Source organism: Gymnoscopelus microlampas, assembly GCF_963454915.1.
Source record: "Gymnoscopelus microlampas genome assembly, chromosome: 1".
Classification (NCBI taxonomy): Eukaryota; Metazoa; Chordata; class Actinopteri; order Myctophiformes; family Myctophidae; genus Gymnoscopelus; species Gymnoscopelus microlampas.
The window spans coordinates 60,313,222-60,332,056 of record NC_139962.1 but is presented as its reverse complement, the minus strand read 5'-3'; the positions used below and the strand labels follow the sequence as shown (position 1 = coordinate 60,332,056).

The 18,835-nt window shown below is 41.6% G+C and overlaps 1 protein-coding gene across 1 annotated transcript; it reads right to left on the bottom strand.

Annotated features, from left to right (window-relative positions):
- Nucleotides 1-11,953: 11,953 nt before the first annotated feature.
- LOC311045155 (E3 ubiquitin-protein ligase TRIM35-like) lies at nt 11,954-17,566 on the bottom strand. Its single transcript, XM_084056965.1, has 2 exons — nt 17,468-17,566; nt 11,954-13,762 (listed from the first exon to the last, which is right to left on the bottom strand). Exon 2 carries the CDS (start codon nt 13,618-13,620, stop codon nt 12,220-12,222), a length of 1,401 nt encoding a protein of 466 aa, XP_083913091.1. The 5' UTR covers nt 13,621-13,762; nt 17,468-17,566; the 3' UTR covers nt 11,954-12,219.
- Nucleotides 17,567-18,835: the final 1,269 nt, after the last annotated feature.

Here is an 18,835-nt window from a genome sequence, read left to right as displayed (position 1 = left end):
AAGTCAGCCAATCACATTACAGTTAGTGGTGATGACACTAGCTGTAATGTGATTGGCTGACTTTGCAAAAGTATCGATTTGCATTAACAATGGAAGGGTTAGGGGGTACACAAATGTTTTGGTCGGTGTCCAAAACTCACTTGGTGGCTCACAGGTGAGGTGAGGTGGCTCACCTGGTATTTCCCATAAATAAAGCCTTCCCGCATGATGTTAGGAATGCCATTTTCAAACTTTTTGCCATTTTTAACCCTTTGACTAAACCCGAAAATAGCTGATCTACCAGCTCACGACACGCTGTGCCAAGCCTTGTGGGCTTGTGGATTACTGTAGCTATTTTCAGGGCGCGGTCTGTATAACATTAATCAGTAAAGTAGAGTTTTTTTCCAAGCTTTCCTTATTCTTTATTCACTTAGATCCCCATCAGTTGCCACCAAAGTAGCGGCTACTCCTCCTGGGGTCCACAACAAACAATAACAACAACACATATCACATACAACACAACATAATAAAAACATGCACAGTCTTACTAACAATATTTTTGAAAACAATAAAAGTCAAGTAGGACAAACTCAGCATGACAATCCATCAAATGAACATTCCATCGAGGTCATTCAGGTTGCCTTACTGGGTGCTCCAGTGATCATAGCTGGTAACGTGTTCCATATTGTAATTGGTTCTCAAAGTGGGGTCCGGGGACCCCCAGGGGTCCTTGAGGGGGTTCCAGGGGGTCCCCAGCAAAATGTGTGAATATAGCATCACAATAATGTTAACCTTTTATATTTTGGCTATTCAAAAATAGCAGATCTACAAGCTCATAGCGCGGCACCGAGTGCCGCGCTATGAGCTTGTAGATCTGCTATTTTTGAAAAATCTTGAAGATTTGTGCAAATCTTTGAATATATTTCTTTTAAAGCGAACATTTTAACACAAATCTTTGCCTCTAGGAGTCCCTGCACAACATATTTTCAGATGGGGGTCCGCGGCCAAATACATATCAATTTGGGGGTCCCTGGCATGAAAACGTTTGAGAAGCACTGCCATATTGTAAGTGCCCTATAATACATTACAGATCTGCATACTGCATTTGTTCTGGGTTTTTGCTATGTGACCCCTATTGTAGCCTGCCTGGTAGCGTGACTACGATTATCTCTCTCATAATGAATGTGTGAGTAACTAGACAAACTGGTTGTTTACTATATGAACAAATATTCCTAAAGAAATCCACCAAATAAAAACTAACAGCTGACCAGGGCTCGAATCCAACCTGAGGATCTTTGCTACATGTCACCCCCCCCCCCCCCCCCCCCCCCCCCCCCCACCACCACCTTTCCTGTCTCTATCATCAAGCAGAAACGCTGAAATAATGACCTTTAAAAGAAACAGACAAGTGAGAGAGAGATGAAACAGAAACGAGGGATGGGAATGGAAAGAGAGCGCGAGAGAGAGAGAGAGAGACAGAGAGATAGAGAGAGAGCGGTGAGAGAGAGTAAATCCGTTAAGCCAGTAGTTCTCAAACTTTTTCATGTCAAGGAACCCCAAATTGATATGTATTTGGCCCGCAGAGCCCCATCTGAAAATGCTTTGTGCCAGGGATGCACAGAAAGTTGTGTTAAAACAGATTCAAAATTATTCAAAAGTTTTAATATTTTTCAAAATTCTAAAATAGCAGATGTACAAGCTCACAGTGGTGTAAAATAATTAAGTATATTTACTCAAGTACTGTACTTACGTATATTTATATAATTTTTTTTTTACTCCACCACAATTATTTGAAAACTTTAGTTACTAGTTACTTTGCAGATGTAAATATATTACATTATAAAACATACATTAACCACTTTAGACCTATTTTATACCTAGGCTATTCGAAAATAGCCGATCTACAAGCTCACAACGCGTCGCGACACGTTAGTTAACACTTTAGTACTTTTACTTTTTGTACTTTAAGTACATTTTGATACCAATACTTTTGTACTTTTACTTAAGTAAATTTTGAATTCCGGAAACGGAAAGGCACCGGTTTCCTGTTTGGCCCGGAACTACCGCTAGTAACAAAAAGGAATATCACGCTGTTTTTATGGCATTATATGATTTGAAGATGGAAAAACAACAGCAAAAGAAAGCACAGCTCACGGTAACTAAAGCTCCACTGGCTAAGAGAAACGATCCGTAGATAGTATAAAACAACAAAAAGAACGCTTTTTGAAACGCTTCCGCCTTCCGGTGAAAACAAATGGAATTCTGGGTAATGCAGGACTCCGCTAAAGTCTGCAATGACGGTAGTGACCAGCAAAGGTTGCTAAAAATCGTTTTGTTTTTTTTTACTTTCCTGGAACGACTTTAAGTAAAACATTTGAGTACTTTTTACACTACTGCAAGCTCGCAGTGCAGCACGAGCTTGTACAAAACACCCCTGGGGGTCCCCGGACCCCACTTTGAGAACCAATGCGTTAAGCAAAGAAAGGTACTGTACGTGTAGAAAGAAGAAAGGCAACATGCAAGTTGAAAAAAACATCAATGACCCCATATGACCTAATGGCCCTTGTGTCTGAAACCATTACAGTAATGAATGAATTATGTACTGTTTGTGTGAGTGGACGTGCATGCCTTGTCGTATACGTGTTACTTGGGAGGGTGTTTTTGTGTGTGTGAGCAGCAGCTGATTGATTTGTAGTGAAGTGGTGGCCCTCCAGATGCCTGTGGAGAAATGGCCCCCGGGGGGTCCTGGTTCTCCAGGAACCTGGCTTGACGCAGGTAAGTAATTAGACACCCATGAAACGGAAGTGAAAGTGTGTGTGTGTGTGTGTGTGTGTGTGTGTGTGTGTGTGTGTGTGTGTGTGTGTGTGTGTGTGTGTGTGTGTGTGTGTGTGTGTGTGTGTGACTGTGACTGTGACTGTGTAAAGCCAACGTAATGGAATTACCTCTTTAAACTTTAAGTGGCCTCCTGACTAATGACCTCAAACATCGAAGAATTAGGCAGTGGAATGTGACAGGAGCTGTGTGTGTGTGTGTGTGTGTGTGTGTGTGTGTGTGTGTGTGTGTGTGTGTGTGTGTGTGTGTGTGTGTGTGTGTGTGTGTGCGTGCGTGTGTGTGTGTGTGTGTAAGGGTTTTTTCGTGTATTTTCTGGTTCACAGATCAAAACAGTGCCACCAGTGTTACCATGGAAACTTTAAAACACTTCCGTCTCCGTTGTCAACAAGGCGAGGCAAGTTTATTTGTGAGGCACTTTTCAACATCAACAAAAGGCAATTCAAAGTGCTTCACACAAAACATGAAGCCTTATGTTAAAAAAGGTTAAAAAGTTAAAGAGAAATAGGTAGACCTCTATTGATCCCACAGGGGGAAATTCAGTTTTACCTTCACCCAGCTGATGACTGCTCAGAGGGTCGTGATGAACGCATTGAGGGGGTGAAATTAGCCATAGCACAGGCCAGAGACATGCTATGGCGGTGGTTCTCACAGTGGGGTGGTTTTTAACCTTTTTCATGCCAAGGACCCCTAAATTGATATACATTTGGCCGCGGACCCCCATCTGAAAATGTTGTGCCAGGGACCCCCAGAAGCAAAGATTTGAGTTAAAAAGGTTTGCTTTACAAGATATATATATTCAAAGATTTGCACACATTTTCAAGATCTTTCAAAACCTGTCGCTAACCGTTGAGGTGTGCATCGGCCTTGTTTTTTTTTTAAAGATTTATTTATTGACAGTGTACAAAGTACATGCATCCATTTTCCTTTTTACACAACAAAGAAAAAAGACAAAAAACAACCCTCCCCGACAAAGCCCTCCCCCCACCCCAGAATGGCACAATAAACAACATTGACTACAACAACCTTCGCAGTAACAGCAACTTATTATAACCTCAACCAAGAGGAGTTATTGAAGGCAGAGTATCGAGAAAAGAGACCCAAATTGTGTTAAATATTTCGGGCCTTCTCCTTACATTGTACAGGACCTTCGCAGGAGTACAATAAGATGAAAGTTCATTCAACCAATGCCTTTGTGATGGGGAATTTTCAGACTTCCAATTTACAAGGATATTTTTTTCCCCCATATTTAATTTCACTTGCCAGCACGGCAAGTGAAATTAAATATGAAAGTTCACATCAATTAAACTGACATCACCCAATATCAAAATCCTGGGGTCAAGAGGTATCTCAGATTCTATGACATCTGAAACAGTGGTTATAATGAACTTACAAATCATTGGCCTTCTTTTAAAAGTTTGTTTTTTAAATTCAAAATGGGTCGGCTCCCCCGGCCGACCCGTTGCTGCTGGTCGTGCCCAAAACATGGCTATTTTAAGAGATTAAGAAGACTGCCTCTCAACTGCAGACTCAATCGCAATCTTCCGCCGTAATCTGAAGACTCACCTCTTTAGACCTTGCAGGCTTATGCAAAGGTTAAAGGAGGAGTTCACCCAAAAAATTACTTATTTTCTATCAATTACACACCCCATGAAGCCTTGATTTCATGGATTTATTTTTGTTTTTGTGGCATTCCGGTGTGTATCCGGTAGGAGACACAAATAATCTACTTTGTGTCTCCTACCGGATACATTAGCCGGTAGGAGACGGGAATCAAATTATTAGCTTAGGAATGCGATAAAAACAAAAAAGAAACCATGGATTCAAGGCTTCATCGGGTGTGCAATTGATAGAAAATAAGTCATTTTTTGGGTGAACTCCTCCTTTAAAATGTAATTTAGGTAGCATGTTATGTAGACAAAGCCAGTTCATTGTTGACCTGGCATCCTATAGCGTGTGTATATTTTAAATGTGCAGATTATTTATCATTATTATTTTCGATATTCTACTGTTAGACTGTTGATGGTTCTTGGTTTACCTATCCTAGATTACTATTTCTATGCATTTGATGTATTACCTTGTGTTGTCCTTGCTTACTGTAAATCACTCTGGATTAAGAGTGTCTGCTAAATGCCTAAATGCCTCTTAACATAGTGGTAGAATTTTGGTCTCTCATGCGAGACCCCTGGGGCCCTAGCACAGGGGTCTTCAACGTTTTCAGGCCAAGGACCCCCTAGCTGAGAGAGAGATGAAGCAGGGGACCCCCTCTATATTGTATACTATTGATTGTGATTCAGATAAACTTTTGCTGCTCTTTTTTCCCCTCTACACCTATACCTCTTTGCCAAAAATAGCCGATCTACAAGCTCACAACGCCTCGCAGCGCGAGGCGTTGTGAGCTTGTAGATCTGCTATTTTTTGGCTAAAGTTCTCCTCAGAAAAGGGATGCTAGGGTTCAAGTGGTTAAGGTAAAACAAAAGATCCTATCACACAAAGATTTGGCGGCCGCCCTGTAGTAACTCTGAGGACCCCCTAGCGGTCCCGGACCCCCTGTTGAAGACCCCTGCCCTAGCACATAAAAGTTACAGATTGCAGCTTTAACAGTCCATCAGTGGCATGGTCACAGCTCAGAGGAGGCCCATGTGGCTATTAGGAGAATATGGCTACATGAACAACAATGGCCCGTGTTATTGTGGCAGGGCTCTGTTGTCATTATATTGGGCGACTTGTGGTTAAAAATAGCCCAGATAGTTTGGACAGTCGGGACCAGTGGGATAGTGACACTTAATCCGTTGAGACCGGGAACGCATCCGTGTGTCATTTTTAGATTTCTTTGGGCTATTCCAAAAAAATCGCAGATCTACAAGCTCATAGCGAGCTTGTAGATCTGCTATTTTTGGAAAAATCGTGAACATTTGTGCAAATCTTTGAATATATATGGGCCTATACATTTTTAACTCAAATCTTTGAATCTGGGGGGTCCCTGGAACAAAATATTTTGAGATGGGGGGGGGGTGTAGATCTGCTATTTTGGAAAGAAGTCGTGCCAATCTTTTGAATATATATATTTTCACATTTTTTAACTCAAATCTTTGCTTCTAGGGGATTTTACAAATGTCTTCTAAATACTAACAGTATTTTTCTTTTTTAAACCTAGGTTGCTATATGCAGTGGTTCTCAAACGTTTTTCATGTCAAGGAACCGCAAAATGCCATGTATTTGGCTGCGGACCCCCCATCTCAAAATATTTTGTTCCAGGGACCCCCCAGATTCAAAGATTTGAGTTAAAAATGAATGTATATATTCAAAGATTTGCACACATTTTCAAGATTCTTTTCCAAAAATAGCAGATCTACAAGCTCATAGCGCGGCACCGAGTGCCGCGCTATGAGCTTGTAGATCTACTATTTTTTTGAATAGCCCAAAGAAATCTAAAAAATGATGCACAGATGCGTTCCCGGGCCTAAATGGGTTAATCCCAGAGTTACATAACTCAACTGGGTCTACTGGCCGTGTGAGGGTTATAGCCAGGGGGAGGTGTGTGTGTTCCAGTGTTCGTGTGAATGAGCTCCAGTTATGCCAAAAACAAACAGGCTGTTTGCGTGACTCGGTGAGTTTTGGGGAAAGTGGGAACTGGTTACGGACCAACAGAACAGCCAATAAGCAGTGGTTACGGACGCAACAGAACGGCCAATGAGGAGTGGCTACGGACCAACAGAACAGCCAATGAGCAGAGGTTAAGTGTTGGAACGGGCTCTCTTCATCAGCCAGGACTGCAGAGTCACTCCGCAGTCTGAAACCCCCTCGCGGCTTCAGTCCCCACCCCACAACTTCTTTGTGTCAAGGACCCCCAAAACGATACGCATTCGGCCACAGACCCCCGCCCCCCCATCTGAAAAGGTTTTGTGCCAGGGATCCCCAGAAGAGAAGTTTTATGTTAAAGTTGTTCAAAAAGTATTCAAAGAATTCCATATTTGAGCTTGTGAGCTTGTAGATCTGCTATTTTTGAATAGCCAACGTATAAATGGAATAAAGTGATTAAAATGATTGTGATGCTATGTTAACTACTTTTTCTGGGGACCCCCTGGAACCCCCCCCCCCCCAAGGACCCCTGGACACTTTGAGAACCACTGCTCTAGAGCCCAGTGATTTTCAAACTTTTTTATTTTCAAGAACCCCCCAGTTTGATACAGTGGTCCGGGGACCACCAGTGGTCCTTGAGGGGGTTCCAGGCCGTCCCCAGCTAAATGATGGAGAGTTGGTAACCAAATGGACCCTTAGCCTATAGATCTTTAACTCTTGAGAGAGTAAAATTAAACCAAATGGACCCTCACCGGTCCATTTGGTTTCATTTTACGCTAAATCTCATCAAATGGTGGTCCGTGGCTCAAATGCCGAATAAATAATGGTCCTTGATGTGATATACAAAGGAATAGAGGTCAGAATTATATCTGCAATGTACCAAAAAACGGATGAGTCATAAACACTGTCACAATCAGAACTCCCATAGAACATGTGGAAAATGCATCAATAATCCACCAATTTGCATACAGTTCTCTTGGAAAAATGTGATCAGGTTCTTTATAACACCAAAGATAAAGAGTAAACAGTTACACCATGTTGGAGGAGAGAGTGTGGAGGGCTGAATGTGGATCATTCACTGTCATTGGAAACCGACATGTTTGTGGGAAAAGAATATAAAATGGATACTGTATAGACCCCTTAACAGACGACGTCACACTGATAAGAACCAGTATGCGTGCAACCAGTATGCGTGCAACCAGTATGCGCGCAATGGAACCCATTCTGCCAGGTCTCGCTAGGACGCGCCTCACCAGCCAACACACAAGAGGGGGTTGGGGTGTTTCAGCACACCCCAAAACAACAGGTTGGGAATTGATTGTGTGAAACAATCACCTGTGCGTCTCAATGTTGGTAAACAAATAATTGGTCTTCAACATTTTTCGTGTCAAGGACCCCCAAATTGACACATATTAGCCCACGGACCCCCATTTGAAAAGATATGCCAGGGACTCAACCATTTTGATTTCTTGGGGGTCCCAAATCTGCACTGTATCATCATCATCAGTGTTCATTTAACTCTGAGAGTGTACAAATGGAACCAAATGGCATTTGGTTCCATTTGTACACTCTCAGAGGAATACCGGTCAGGTGGGCACACTGGACATCTGGGCACACGAGTTTCTAGACAACTGGGCACACCAGATAAGTGGGCATACGGACATCTGGGCACACGAGATGAATGGGCACATGGACATATGGGCACACGAGATGACTGGGCACACGGACATCTGGGCACACGAGATGACTGGGCACATGGACATCTGGGCACACCGTATGACTACCAAGGATTTTTGTGTTCCTTTGATATTTAAGTACCCCCCGCCCCCCCACTGTGAGAGAGAGACGGTGGGAGACATTGTGTAATGTCTGTTACTGAGATAGTGTATTGCAGTGTGTCCTTGCAGTTCTGACAGCATCCTCATCACTCATGTTTGTGTGTAGGTTGAATCGGTGGAGACTCTTACATTCTAACCCTAACCCTAAACCCTAATCCTAACCCTAACCTGGGTGGAGGGTGATTATGCGGGTGAACTCAGTGGAGGAGGGCCATTAGGTGTAAGCAGTGGGGAGGGACCACTAGGTTGAATCAGTGGAAACTGTCACATCCTAGGCCTATACCTAACTCTCATCCTAACCCTAGGGGGTGATTATGCGGCTGTCTGAGGGGGGGAACTCAGGAGCGTCTGCTCAGGAACTCAGGAGCAGACAATTCACAGCAGGGGTTCACTAATCTCTGGATTTCATAGAAAGGGGGGGCACATCAAAGCAAAGTGCCCAGCTATCTTGTGTGCCCACTTGACTGTGTGCCCAGTTGTCTTGTGTGCCCAGTTGACAGTGTGCCCAGTTGACGGTGTGCCCAGCTGTCTTGTGTGCCCAGTTGACTGTGTGCCCAGTTGACCTGTGTGCCCAGTTGTCCGGTGTGCCCAGTTGTTTTTTGTGCCCACCTGACCGGTTACCATGGAGAATTATGTACAGCCAGACTGTACAATTGTGACTCCCAAAAAAACAGTTGTCCTTTCACGTTCTCTTTTTTGTTTTGTTAGTTTTTTCCATGTTTGTTTTTATTCGTCTTTGTGTTGTTTTTGTATAAAAAAAAAAAAAAGACAAAAAAAAAAAACAGACGTAACTCATTTTCTGCCAAAAAAAACCCGTTTATAAACGTTTTTGGCAAAAAAAAAAATTACAAAAAAAAAATCTATTTTTTTTATTTTTTTTTTTAAACATTTTTTTTTCCCCGTTCGTCACAAAGAACCAGGAGATAACATTTTCCAAAAAGTTGCTGCTCCATTCACTTCAATGTTAAAAAATAAACGGACAAAAAAGTACTAGCTTAGAAAAGACTGGCAGAGGCTACAGACTGTTCTAGAGAAACTCTGGCAGTCTAAGTTAATGGGAAGGATCAATTTTTCATTTTTTTCAGTTGTCAGTGTTCGACCACACTGTCACCTCCCTGAGACCCTAGTTGGGGTCCTGACTCATAGTTTAGAACATCTGATCATTATAATATTCTAGTCAGAAACCCATAGAAAGAGCACAGGAAGGAAGAATGAAGTTGTAGCTCAGCACTACTGTTGCTCTCCACCATGTGGTAATATCGCCCTCATGTGGTCAAAAGGTGTAACGTCTACATTGGTGAAAATGAGCACATTTAATATGAATGACTGCTGACACACACACACACACACACACACACACACACACACACACACACACACACACACACACACACACACACACACACACACACACACACACACACACACACACACACACACACACACACACACACGTTTAGTAAGCATATCACTAACTATTTACAATTTCTCGTGTTTTATGCTTGTTGCCTTTTGAAAGGAGCGAAACATCTTTACTTTTAGCCTAAATAAGTCAAGGTTAACTGGATTCCAGTGGTGTAAAGTAACTAAGTACATTTACTCAAGTACTGTACTTAAGTACAATTTTGAGGTTATTCTCCAGTTTGACTACTGGAGTATTTCCAATTGTCAGTACTTTTACTTTTACTCCACTACAAATACTGTACTTTTACTTCACTACGATTACTAGAACACTTTATAGTTACTAATTACTTTGTAGATTATTATTACAAAACACACTAACCAATGTTATATTTCGGCCATTTGAAAATAGCAAATCTTTAAGTATATTTTGATGCCAATACTTTTGTATTTGTATTCAAACATTTTTAATACGGGCCTTGTAACAGAGTGTTCCTCTAGTAGCCTAGTATATCATTTAGTTTTGACACTGGCTACTTGTTTCATCATAGGAAATAGGATGAGAGCCATCATTATGGTTGTCTGCATCAGTGGTTCTCAAAGTAGGGTCCGGGGACCCCCGGGGTCCTTGAAGGGGTTCCCCAGCAAAATGAGTTAATACAGCATAAAAATATCTGTAACCACTTTAACCCATATGATACACAGATATGATCTTTGGTCATTTGGAGCAGTGGTTCATGTCAAGGACCCCCAGATTGATATGTATTTTGGCCATGGACTTCCAAAAGGACCGTGAACCAGGGACCCCCCTTAGAGAAGATTTGTGTCCACGATTTTTATAAATCTTTCCAAAATAGCAGATCTACAAGCTCACGTTACTGCGTGTTGTGACCTTGTAGATCAGCTGTTTTTGAATAAAGTCCAAAATAGGGTTAAAACTGATTTAAATCATTTTGCTATTGCTCACATGTTTTGTCCATTTGGTTTAAATGATCAGGTCGAAATCAATCACTTCAAATGATATCATACATTATCAGCATTTTAATTGGCAGGTATAGTTTCACAACAAAGTTGAAATGTTTGCAGCTGTTGTGGCTGAGATTCATATCATTATTATGTCTATTCTCTATTGTGATTAAATGCATCCAGTTTAGCCTTTGTAATCATTATCAGAGGGTGGAAACATGGTGTATTGTTGACAGTGTAATGTCTGGGAAAACTGCAATTGTCAATACATTCTCAAGTTTTTAAATATTAAATATCAATAATGAGGACCCCTGTTTGGTGTGCGTTAGGCGATGGACGGTTCATTTGGTTCCTAATTATCAGTCATTTAGCTGGGGAGTGAACCCCCTGCGGGTACCCCCTCAGGGTTAAACACATTACAAAAGCATTTCAGTTGTGGTCAAGTTCAGCATATTACCATATGCATATGTGGGGTCACTCCTCATTTTGAGTGCTGCTTTAGGAGACACTTCATAATGTTGATTGTCCTACCTAGACCACAACTCAAATCATCTCCATTCTATAAAACTGAGTAATATTAAAAACTCAATGTCAATAACATAATAGATATGTAGACATTTATTTCACTTGCCAACGGCTGTACAGCAGTAAGAGATACAAGGCTGATACAGAAAAGGGAGATAAAGCTATGGGTAGCAACAACAATACTAGTGATAATAAAATGCAAAAAAGGTTTAAAAAAAAAAAAAAGCAGATAGCAACAACAATACTAGTAGAAAAAAAAATGCAAAGAGGTACAAAAAAATGGACACAGACTATATGTATGTACAGTAGAAGAGTCAATGGGTCAAATATACAGTATCACAACAAAACAAATACAGCATCAGCACAGAATAGAGGGTATGCGTGTGACATCATCATCAAACCCGGAAGTTATGCAGGAATGCCTACTGAGTGTCAAAAGAATACTTTCTGGCCTTGACAGCCCATGCATCCAAACAGAAAAGTCATATCTGATTGCATTAAACAACATTAAACAATGTTAAACTCACTTTGCATGTTGCTTTGCCACTCGATGTGCCATTCACTTTAAGCATGCGCATACCCTCTATTGTCATGAAAATGGACGTTAGGACAGCAACTAATGCAGATAACCGTCAATTAGATCAAGGACAAAGACAGTATGCAGCCAATATACAGTATCAGTAAGTAAAATCACACCCAGTGTGAAGTGGGCGGTGTGTGGTCATCACAACATGACTCACTTTTAAAAAAAGGATATTGTACTTTTTTTAAGTCCATACTGCTATTCATAGGGCTGCACATGTGTCATGTGTTTCGCTAGCCAATCACAGTCCTGAATTTGCAAAGTCAGCCTATCACATTACAGCTAGTGGTGATGACACTAGCTGTAATGTGATTGGCTGACTTTGCAAAAGTATAGATTTGCATTGACTGTGGAAGGGTTAGGGTTGTAGACTGCGTTGTAGCAGGATTGGTCAGTGTCCAAAACTCACTTATAGGGGGCGGTTACACCGCCCCAAAAATACAGTATCAGAATCAGTACAGTATTGTCATAATCATCAATCAATCAACATCATTATCATCATCATCAATCATGTTGTTACTCCAGGGTTACACTGAACTTCCTTGGTAAGATCTTCAGAGGGAGAGTTTCAGTGGCAAAGACGGGAAAGACTGTGTCAGTGAAAGTGTGTGTGAAGGTGTGTATGTGTGTGTTAGTGTCAGGATCAAAGAAGGACAGCTTTCCTTTATTCCAGTCCAGCTGCACTCTGATCCTCTGGGGTTTCTGCTTCAATTCCAGAATGAAGCTCAGAATGAAGCTGACACCCCTGACGTGTTGTTCACTGTATATACCATTCTGTAACTTTATAACCCAAATCGTTTTGGCAGACATTTCCATCACTCCCATGAGCCAGTTTGTATTGTCTCCAACCTCAACATCCCAGCTGTGAGTCCCTGAGTTAAAGCCCTCAGAACCCCGGATAAAGGCAACGGAGAATTGGTTGTCAGTAAGCTGCAGTTCTTCTCTACGTCTTACACTGGTCAGATTATCAGACAGGATGAATTTTGAGCCATAGTTGCGGTCCAGAATGACAGGAGTGTAAGAGACAATGTCCTTCATTCTGTGCCAGACTCTGAAGGTCAGGTTTCCCAGGTGTTTGGCCACATCTAGCAGTGTTCCTGAGGACAACTGTGGGACGTGTGGGTCCTGCAGTGTGAGCTGGGCTCTTTCCACTGTGGTCTTGTAGTTCTGCAGGAATGAGACGTCTTCAGCTTTCAGATCCTCCTCTATGGCTCTGATTGTGTGTGAAAGGGTTGATATCTCTCTGTTCAGAGCATCAATCTTCTCCTTCATCACCTGACTCTTCTGCTGCTCTTCCTCTCTCAGTGCAGTGATCTCTGCCTCCTCTTCCTTTTGTAGAAACTGATGGAGCTTTTTAAACTGTTTCTTGATCTTAATCTCTGTTGACTGGAGCTGGCCCTTGATGCATTTTGCTCTTAGCTCTAATGTAGTTTTATTTGTATTAAATACCTTCAGTTTCTCCTGTAAAGGCTTCAGTGATTTCTGGACTTCCTCCTTGTGGTCCAGTGCAGCTTCATCGATGGGTCTGAAACTGTGGTTGGTGTGTTTTTTAGAATCTCGACACACAACACACGCTGGCTGTTGACATTCCAGACAGAAGAGCTTGTGTTTCTCAGCGTGCAGACTGCAGAGATCCTCAGGCCCAGATGAAGTTCTCAGACGTTTTGAAGGTCTCTGATGTCTCTCCTGTATGAAGGTCTCACACAAGTTCTTCAGAATCAGGTTACAGGGTGGAGATTTTCTTTTGCTTATTTTCTTACAAACTGGACATTCATTTGTTCCCTTATGTGTCCACCATTCCTGCAGACAGGCTTTGCAGAAGCTGTGGCTACATGCCAGGAGAACAGGATCTTTAAAGATGTCACGACACACAGCGCAGGAAAAATCCTGTTCTGAAAAAGACGATGTGGAAGCCATTTAGTCTCTGAATGAAGCTCTGAGAACACTCCTTCTAGTAGAATGTTCACTAAAAAGTTTACTTTCACTGTGAAACCTGGTTCTTGTTCAAGTCCATTCAGCAGCAGATTCAAGTGGTCTGGCTCAGTATTCCCTCCTGTAGCTGTAGAAAGACCAGAATACAATAGAGAGTTAAGTCTGCAAACTCCAACCAAACATGAACATGTTGTCTACATCCCATGTGTCAAAATCCCACCTGGTCCTGTTTTAGTCCTCACCCACAAACATCCCCATAACTGTAAGCATCCCAAGCTGATTGAGGATGGTCTCTCAAACTGATGGCTATGAAAAGTTTATTCCAAAACACACCTTAAAGCTTGGCATAATAGCCGCAGCCATGTTTGGGGTTAGAGAGTACATAAAGACCGTTTTACACTAGAGAGTGACGGTCGATGACAATATATAATGTGGTCAAAATTCCTAACCTAAATAAGCACATTAATGTATAGTCAAGCAGAATCAATAAGGTTTTGTTTGTCCTATCCATGCAAGCAGTGACATGTTGAGTGACATGTTCCGCAGAGACTGTGCTATCACAAGATAAACATAAAATTAATGATACACAGACAACAGTATGATAAACCTCTTTAGACATGTACAATATCTTTTAGCAGCAGTGTCAAATGTATGTGTGCAAGAGAAAAAGGCATTATACTGTATATATTTAGCAGCAGTGGCAAACACGTCCCAAGAAGCACATACATACATACAGTACATACATCAAAACACTTGACTATGCAAGTAACATTTTGAGCAGCTGCTTAGGATTCTTAGTTGTTTCTATTTTTTGTTCTTTTGTTTTTTTTACCCTGTCCTTCATAATATAATAATTATCATGTCTCAGTACTTTATAATACAGGAAAAAACATTATTAATTGTAAATCATAGGCATAATTTCCTTTCAACAGTTATATTTAGTTTGACAGTGAAATTAAAATGAAAAAGAAAAAGAAAGAATTGTCTATCAATACCATTTAAGTTAGTGTATGAATTTTACTGTCAAGTTTACAGTATTTTGCATAGGAATTGAAAGAGTAATTAGGCCTAGTATCTCGCATATGTCGGACCCTGCATTGGTTTCAACTTGTTACATCTGTGGCCATGGGGTCAGCACTTTATAATTTAAATCTGAACGTTTATGTGTCTGTACGGGTTGTAAATGGAGAAAGTTTCAAAACCAGGTTGAGAGTCCGCCATGACGCTTGTTAGTAGGGGCTGCTAAGTGAAAAATTGTTACGCGGCGGATAAAAGCATGAAATTTGATACAGATGTCCCTTGGGTCATCCTAAAACATCCTAGAAGGGGTGCCCAAAAAAATCTTAAACAGGAAGTGAGTTATGGACAAAATCCAAAATGGCCACCTAAACTGTTGACCGTTGACTCAAAAGACACCAAAAGAATCTCCAAAAAGCATAAAATTTGGCACACATGTCCCTTAGGTCATCCTAAGACATCCTAGAAGGGGTGCCCAAAAAAATCTGAAACAGGAAGTGAGTTATTGACCAAATTGAAAATGGCCGCCTAGTGTTGTCGATTGACTCAAAAGACAACTAAAGAATCTCCAAAAAGCATAACATTTGGCACACATGTCCCTTGGGTCATCCTAAGACATCCTAGAAGGGGTGCCCAAAAAAGTCTTCAACAGGAAGTGAGTTATTGACAAAATTGAAAATGGCCGCCTACAGTGTTGGCGATTGGCTCAAAAAGCCTATAGAATCTCCAAAAAGCATACAATTTGGCATATATGTCCCTTGGGTCATCCTAACACATCCTAGAAGGGGTGCTCAAAATAATCTGAAACAGGAAGTGAGTTATTGACTAAATTGAAAATGGCCGCCTACAGTGTGAAAGATGATGCAAGATACCTAAAGAATCTCATAAAAGCATGAAATGTGGTACAAATGTCCCTTGGGTGATCTGAACGCATTCTACAAGGGGTGCCCAAAGAGGTTTTAAACAGGAAGTGACCGCCTAAAGCAATTGACACAAAAGAAAACATAAAGGGACGTCATAAAAGTGTACCATTTGGTACGTACATTGAGTGCTTCTTAATATATCCTAGAAGGGGTTATTTATTTGTTTGTTTGCTTGTTTATTAAACTTTTTAGGAAGGGACCATGTTGAAGAAATTCTAAATGGCTGTTTAAACAGTTGACCACGGCAGTCTGCATATTATGCAGACTCTACCTTCTGTTTTCATTTCTACATCAACCTTCTGTTTTCATTTCTACATCATCTTATCTATTTTACTTTCTGCATATTTTTTTTTATTTTACTCTTTGAATCTTCTTTATTTATCTAACTCTCTGCATATTCGTATTTATTTTACTCTCTGCATCTTATTTATTTTGCACTCTACATCTTCTTGCTGGTTTTACACTCTATCTTCTCATGTATTTTCTTCTTGATCATTACTGTTTTTTGTGATTAGTGTTTAGTAACTACATGTATTCATGTGTGCCATTTCACAATTACCAGCACATTGGCATAATGCTCTGCAAGGTAACCCAGCATCCCGGCATCTACACTTTCTCGAACAGAAGGGCTCAGCTTTGCAGCCACACTTGAGTTCTCTACAAACTTTGGCAGCCTCTGGCAAGAGTGTCCATAAAGGTGTCCACAAATCAGCAACTTTAATCCATCCATATTTGTCAGGAGATGGTAGAAATTGCATAGCTTTCAGGCTTCTGGACCAAATGCCAGATTGGCAAACTGCTCGATTTGAATGTTGTAGCAGTGCAGCCCGTGGGGGAGGAGTGTTTTCCATTGAGAGACTATTAAAACCTTTTTTGGGCACCCCTTAAGATGCATTCAGATCACCCAAGGGACATTTGTACCAAATGTCATGCTTTTATGAGATAATTTTTTATGAGTGTCTTTTGCATCATCTGTCAACACTGTACACGGCCATTTTCAATTTAGTCAATAACTCACTTCCTGTTTCAGATCATTTCAGGCACCCCTTCTAGGATGTCTTAGGATGACCCAAGAGACATGTATGCCAAATTGTATGCTTTTATGAGATTCTTTAGTTGTCTGTTGAGTCAATCGACAACACTGTAGGCGGTCATTTTCAATTTTGTCAATAACTCACTTCCTGTTTAAGATTTTTTTGGGCACCCCTTCTGGGATGTCTTGGGATGACCCAAGGGACATGTATGCCAAATTGTATGCTTTTATGAGATTCTTTAGTTGTCTTTTAAGTCAATCGATAACACTGTAGGCGGTCATTTTAAAATTTGTCAATAACTCACTTCCTGTTTAAGATTTTTTTGGGCACCCCTTCTAGGATGTCTTAGCATGACCAAAGGGACATGTGTGCCAAATTGTATGCTTTTATGAGATTCTTTAGTTGTTTTTTGAGTCAATCGACAACACTAGGCGGCCATTTTCAATTTCGTCAATAACTCACTTCCTGTTTCAGATTCCTTTGGGCACCCCTTCTAGGATGTCTTAGACCTAAGGGACATATGTGCCAAATTTTATGCTTTTTGGAGATTCTTTTGGTGTCTTTTGAGTCAACGGTCAACAGTTTAGGTGGCCATTTTGAATTTTGTCCATAACTCACTTCCTGTTTAAGATTTTTTTGGGCACCCCTTCTAGGATGTTTTAGGATGACCCAAGGGACATCTGTATCAAATTTGGTGCTTTTATCCGCCGCGTAACGATTTGGCCATTTTTTGTGGTTAGCATCCCCTACTATGTGAGAGAGGAGCGTCATAACTACTATGATATGATCAAAGTAGCCTAATAACTTGGTGACAACATAGAAGAACACAACGAAACATACTGTCGAATAGAAACATACCTTGTGCTCTTGCAGGTGTTTAAACAAAAGTAAAAACGTGTATGTAGGTACATGGATGGTGGACGCGCTCTCGATACGTTGACTTCAATGTGTACGCTACAGATCTTCTTCTTCTTCTTCTTCTTCTTTTGTCTTTCCGGCAGTCTAGACGCCTGTCGGCGTATTGCTGCCTCACACTGTTTGTTTTAGGTACTGCTAATTTTTTATACTGTGGCCTTACACCTTATGATGCATGCCTGTGTCCACAAGGAACTCCATCACAGCTTTCACCACTGCACTCTGCTTTTCCTCCGGTTTCAGGATATTCCTCAGTGAGATGCAAGACAGCCCTGCATCAAGTACTGTACTGCAGTGAACAGCACACTCCTCTCCGTTGTATATTTGGCACATTCCATTATCACATGCTGCACAGTTTCTTCAGTTCCACATTCACACAGTCCATCTCCATGTTTCCCAATTTGAACCAGTCCCCCTGCTAGCCCACAGTGTCCAAGCCTCAACCTTGTCATTATGACCTGTTCCCTTCTATTGTTCCCCAGAGTGCCGTTCCCTCCCTTAACACTATTTTGTATGTTATAATAAAACATTTCCCTTTTCCCCCCCTCCCATTCTTTCTGCCACCTCCTGGTTATCTCCTCCTTTATCTTACTGCGGTATTCTGAGATCCCCAAGGCTATGCCTACATAGCCTCCCTCCTCAGGGCCTCTTTGGCTGCCACATCAGCCGCCTCGTTTCCCTCCACCCCCACATGTGCTGGCACCCACATGAACCCCATTCTGTTTCCAGCCCGTTCTACTCTATAGAGTGCAGTTTGCAGTTCACAAATGAGATCCGGCCTAACCCGTGACCTCCCACCCTGCAGAGCCATCAGTGCCACCGTCGAGTCCGAGCATATAATCACCTGCTAAAACTTTTTTTTAAAAGTTCACAGTATGTAAGTCGAACTGCTTCTTTACTGATGACAGTTTCGTCTTCTGGCTGGAGGTGCATCTGGTGGATTTTTCTAATGGAAAATAATGCTTACATCTGGTGACACTTTCACAGTGCTTTCCCTGCAAGCGAGCCTGCACGGGGCCCGTAAGGGGCCACTTAGGGCTGGCTTAAGGGCCCACCGTGGGCTGCCCACACAGGGCCCCAGGGGGCTTGCTCATTGGCAAAGTGTGGGCCCCTAAGTGCTGGCCCTGCATGGGCAGCCCTCACTTAGCCCTCACATGCCTACAGTGGCCCCGCATTGGCCCACTTGGGGCTATGAATAAGCAGCCCTCACTTAGCCCTCCGGAAGCCCCATTAAACTATAACCTCAAAATAACTATATTCTATTAATCTAAAATGTACTAAACTAAGATCTGTATTGTAAAGAAAAAATAC

Coding starts and splice junctions, on each gene's coding strand:
- LOC311045155 (XM_084056965.1), bottom strand. CDS start 13,620: ATGGCTTCCACATCGTCTTTTTCAGAACAGGATTTTTCCTGCGCTGTG.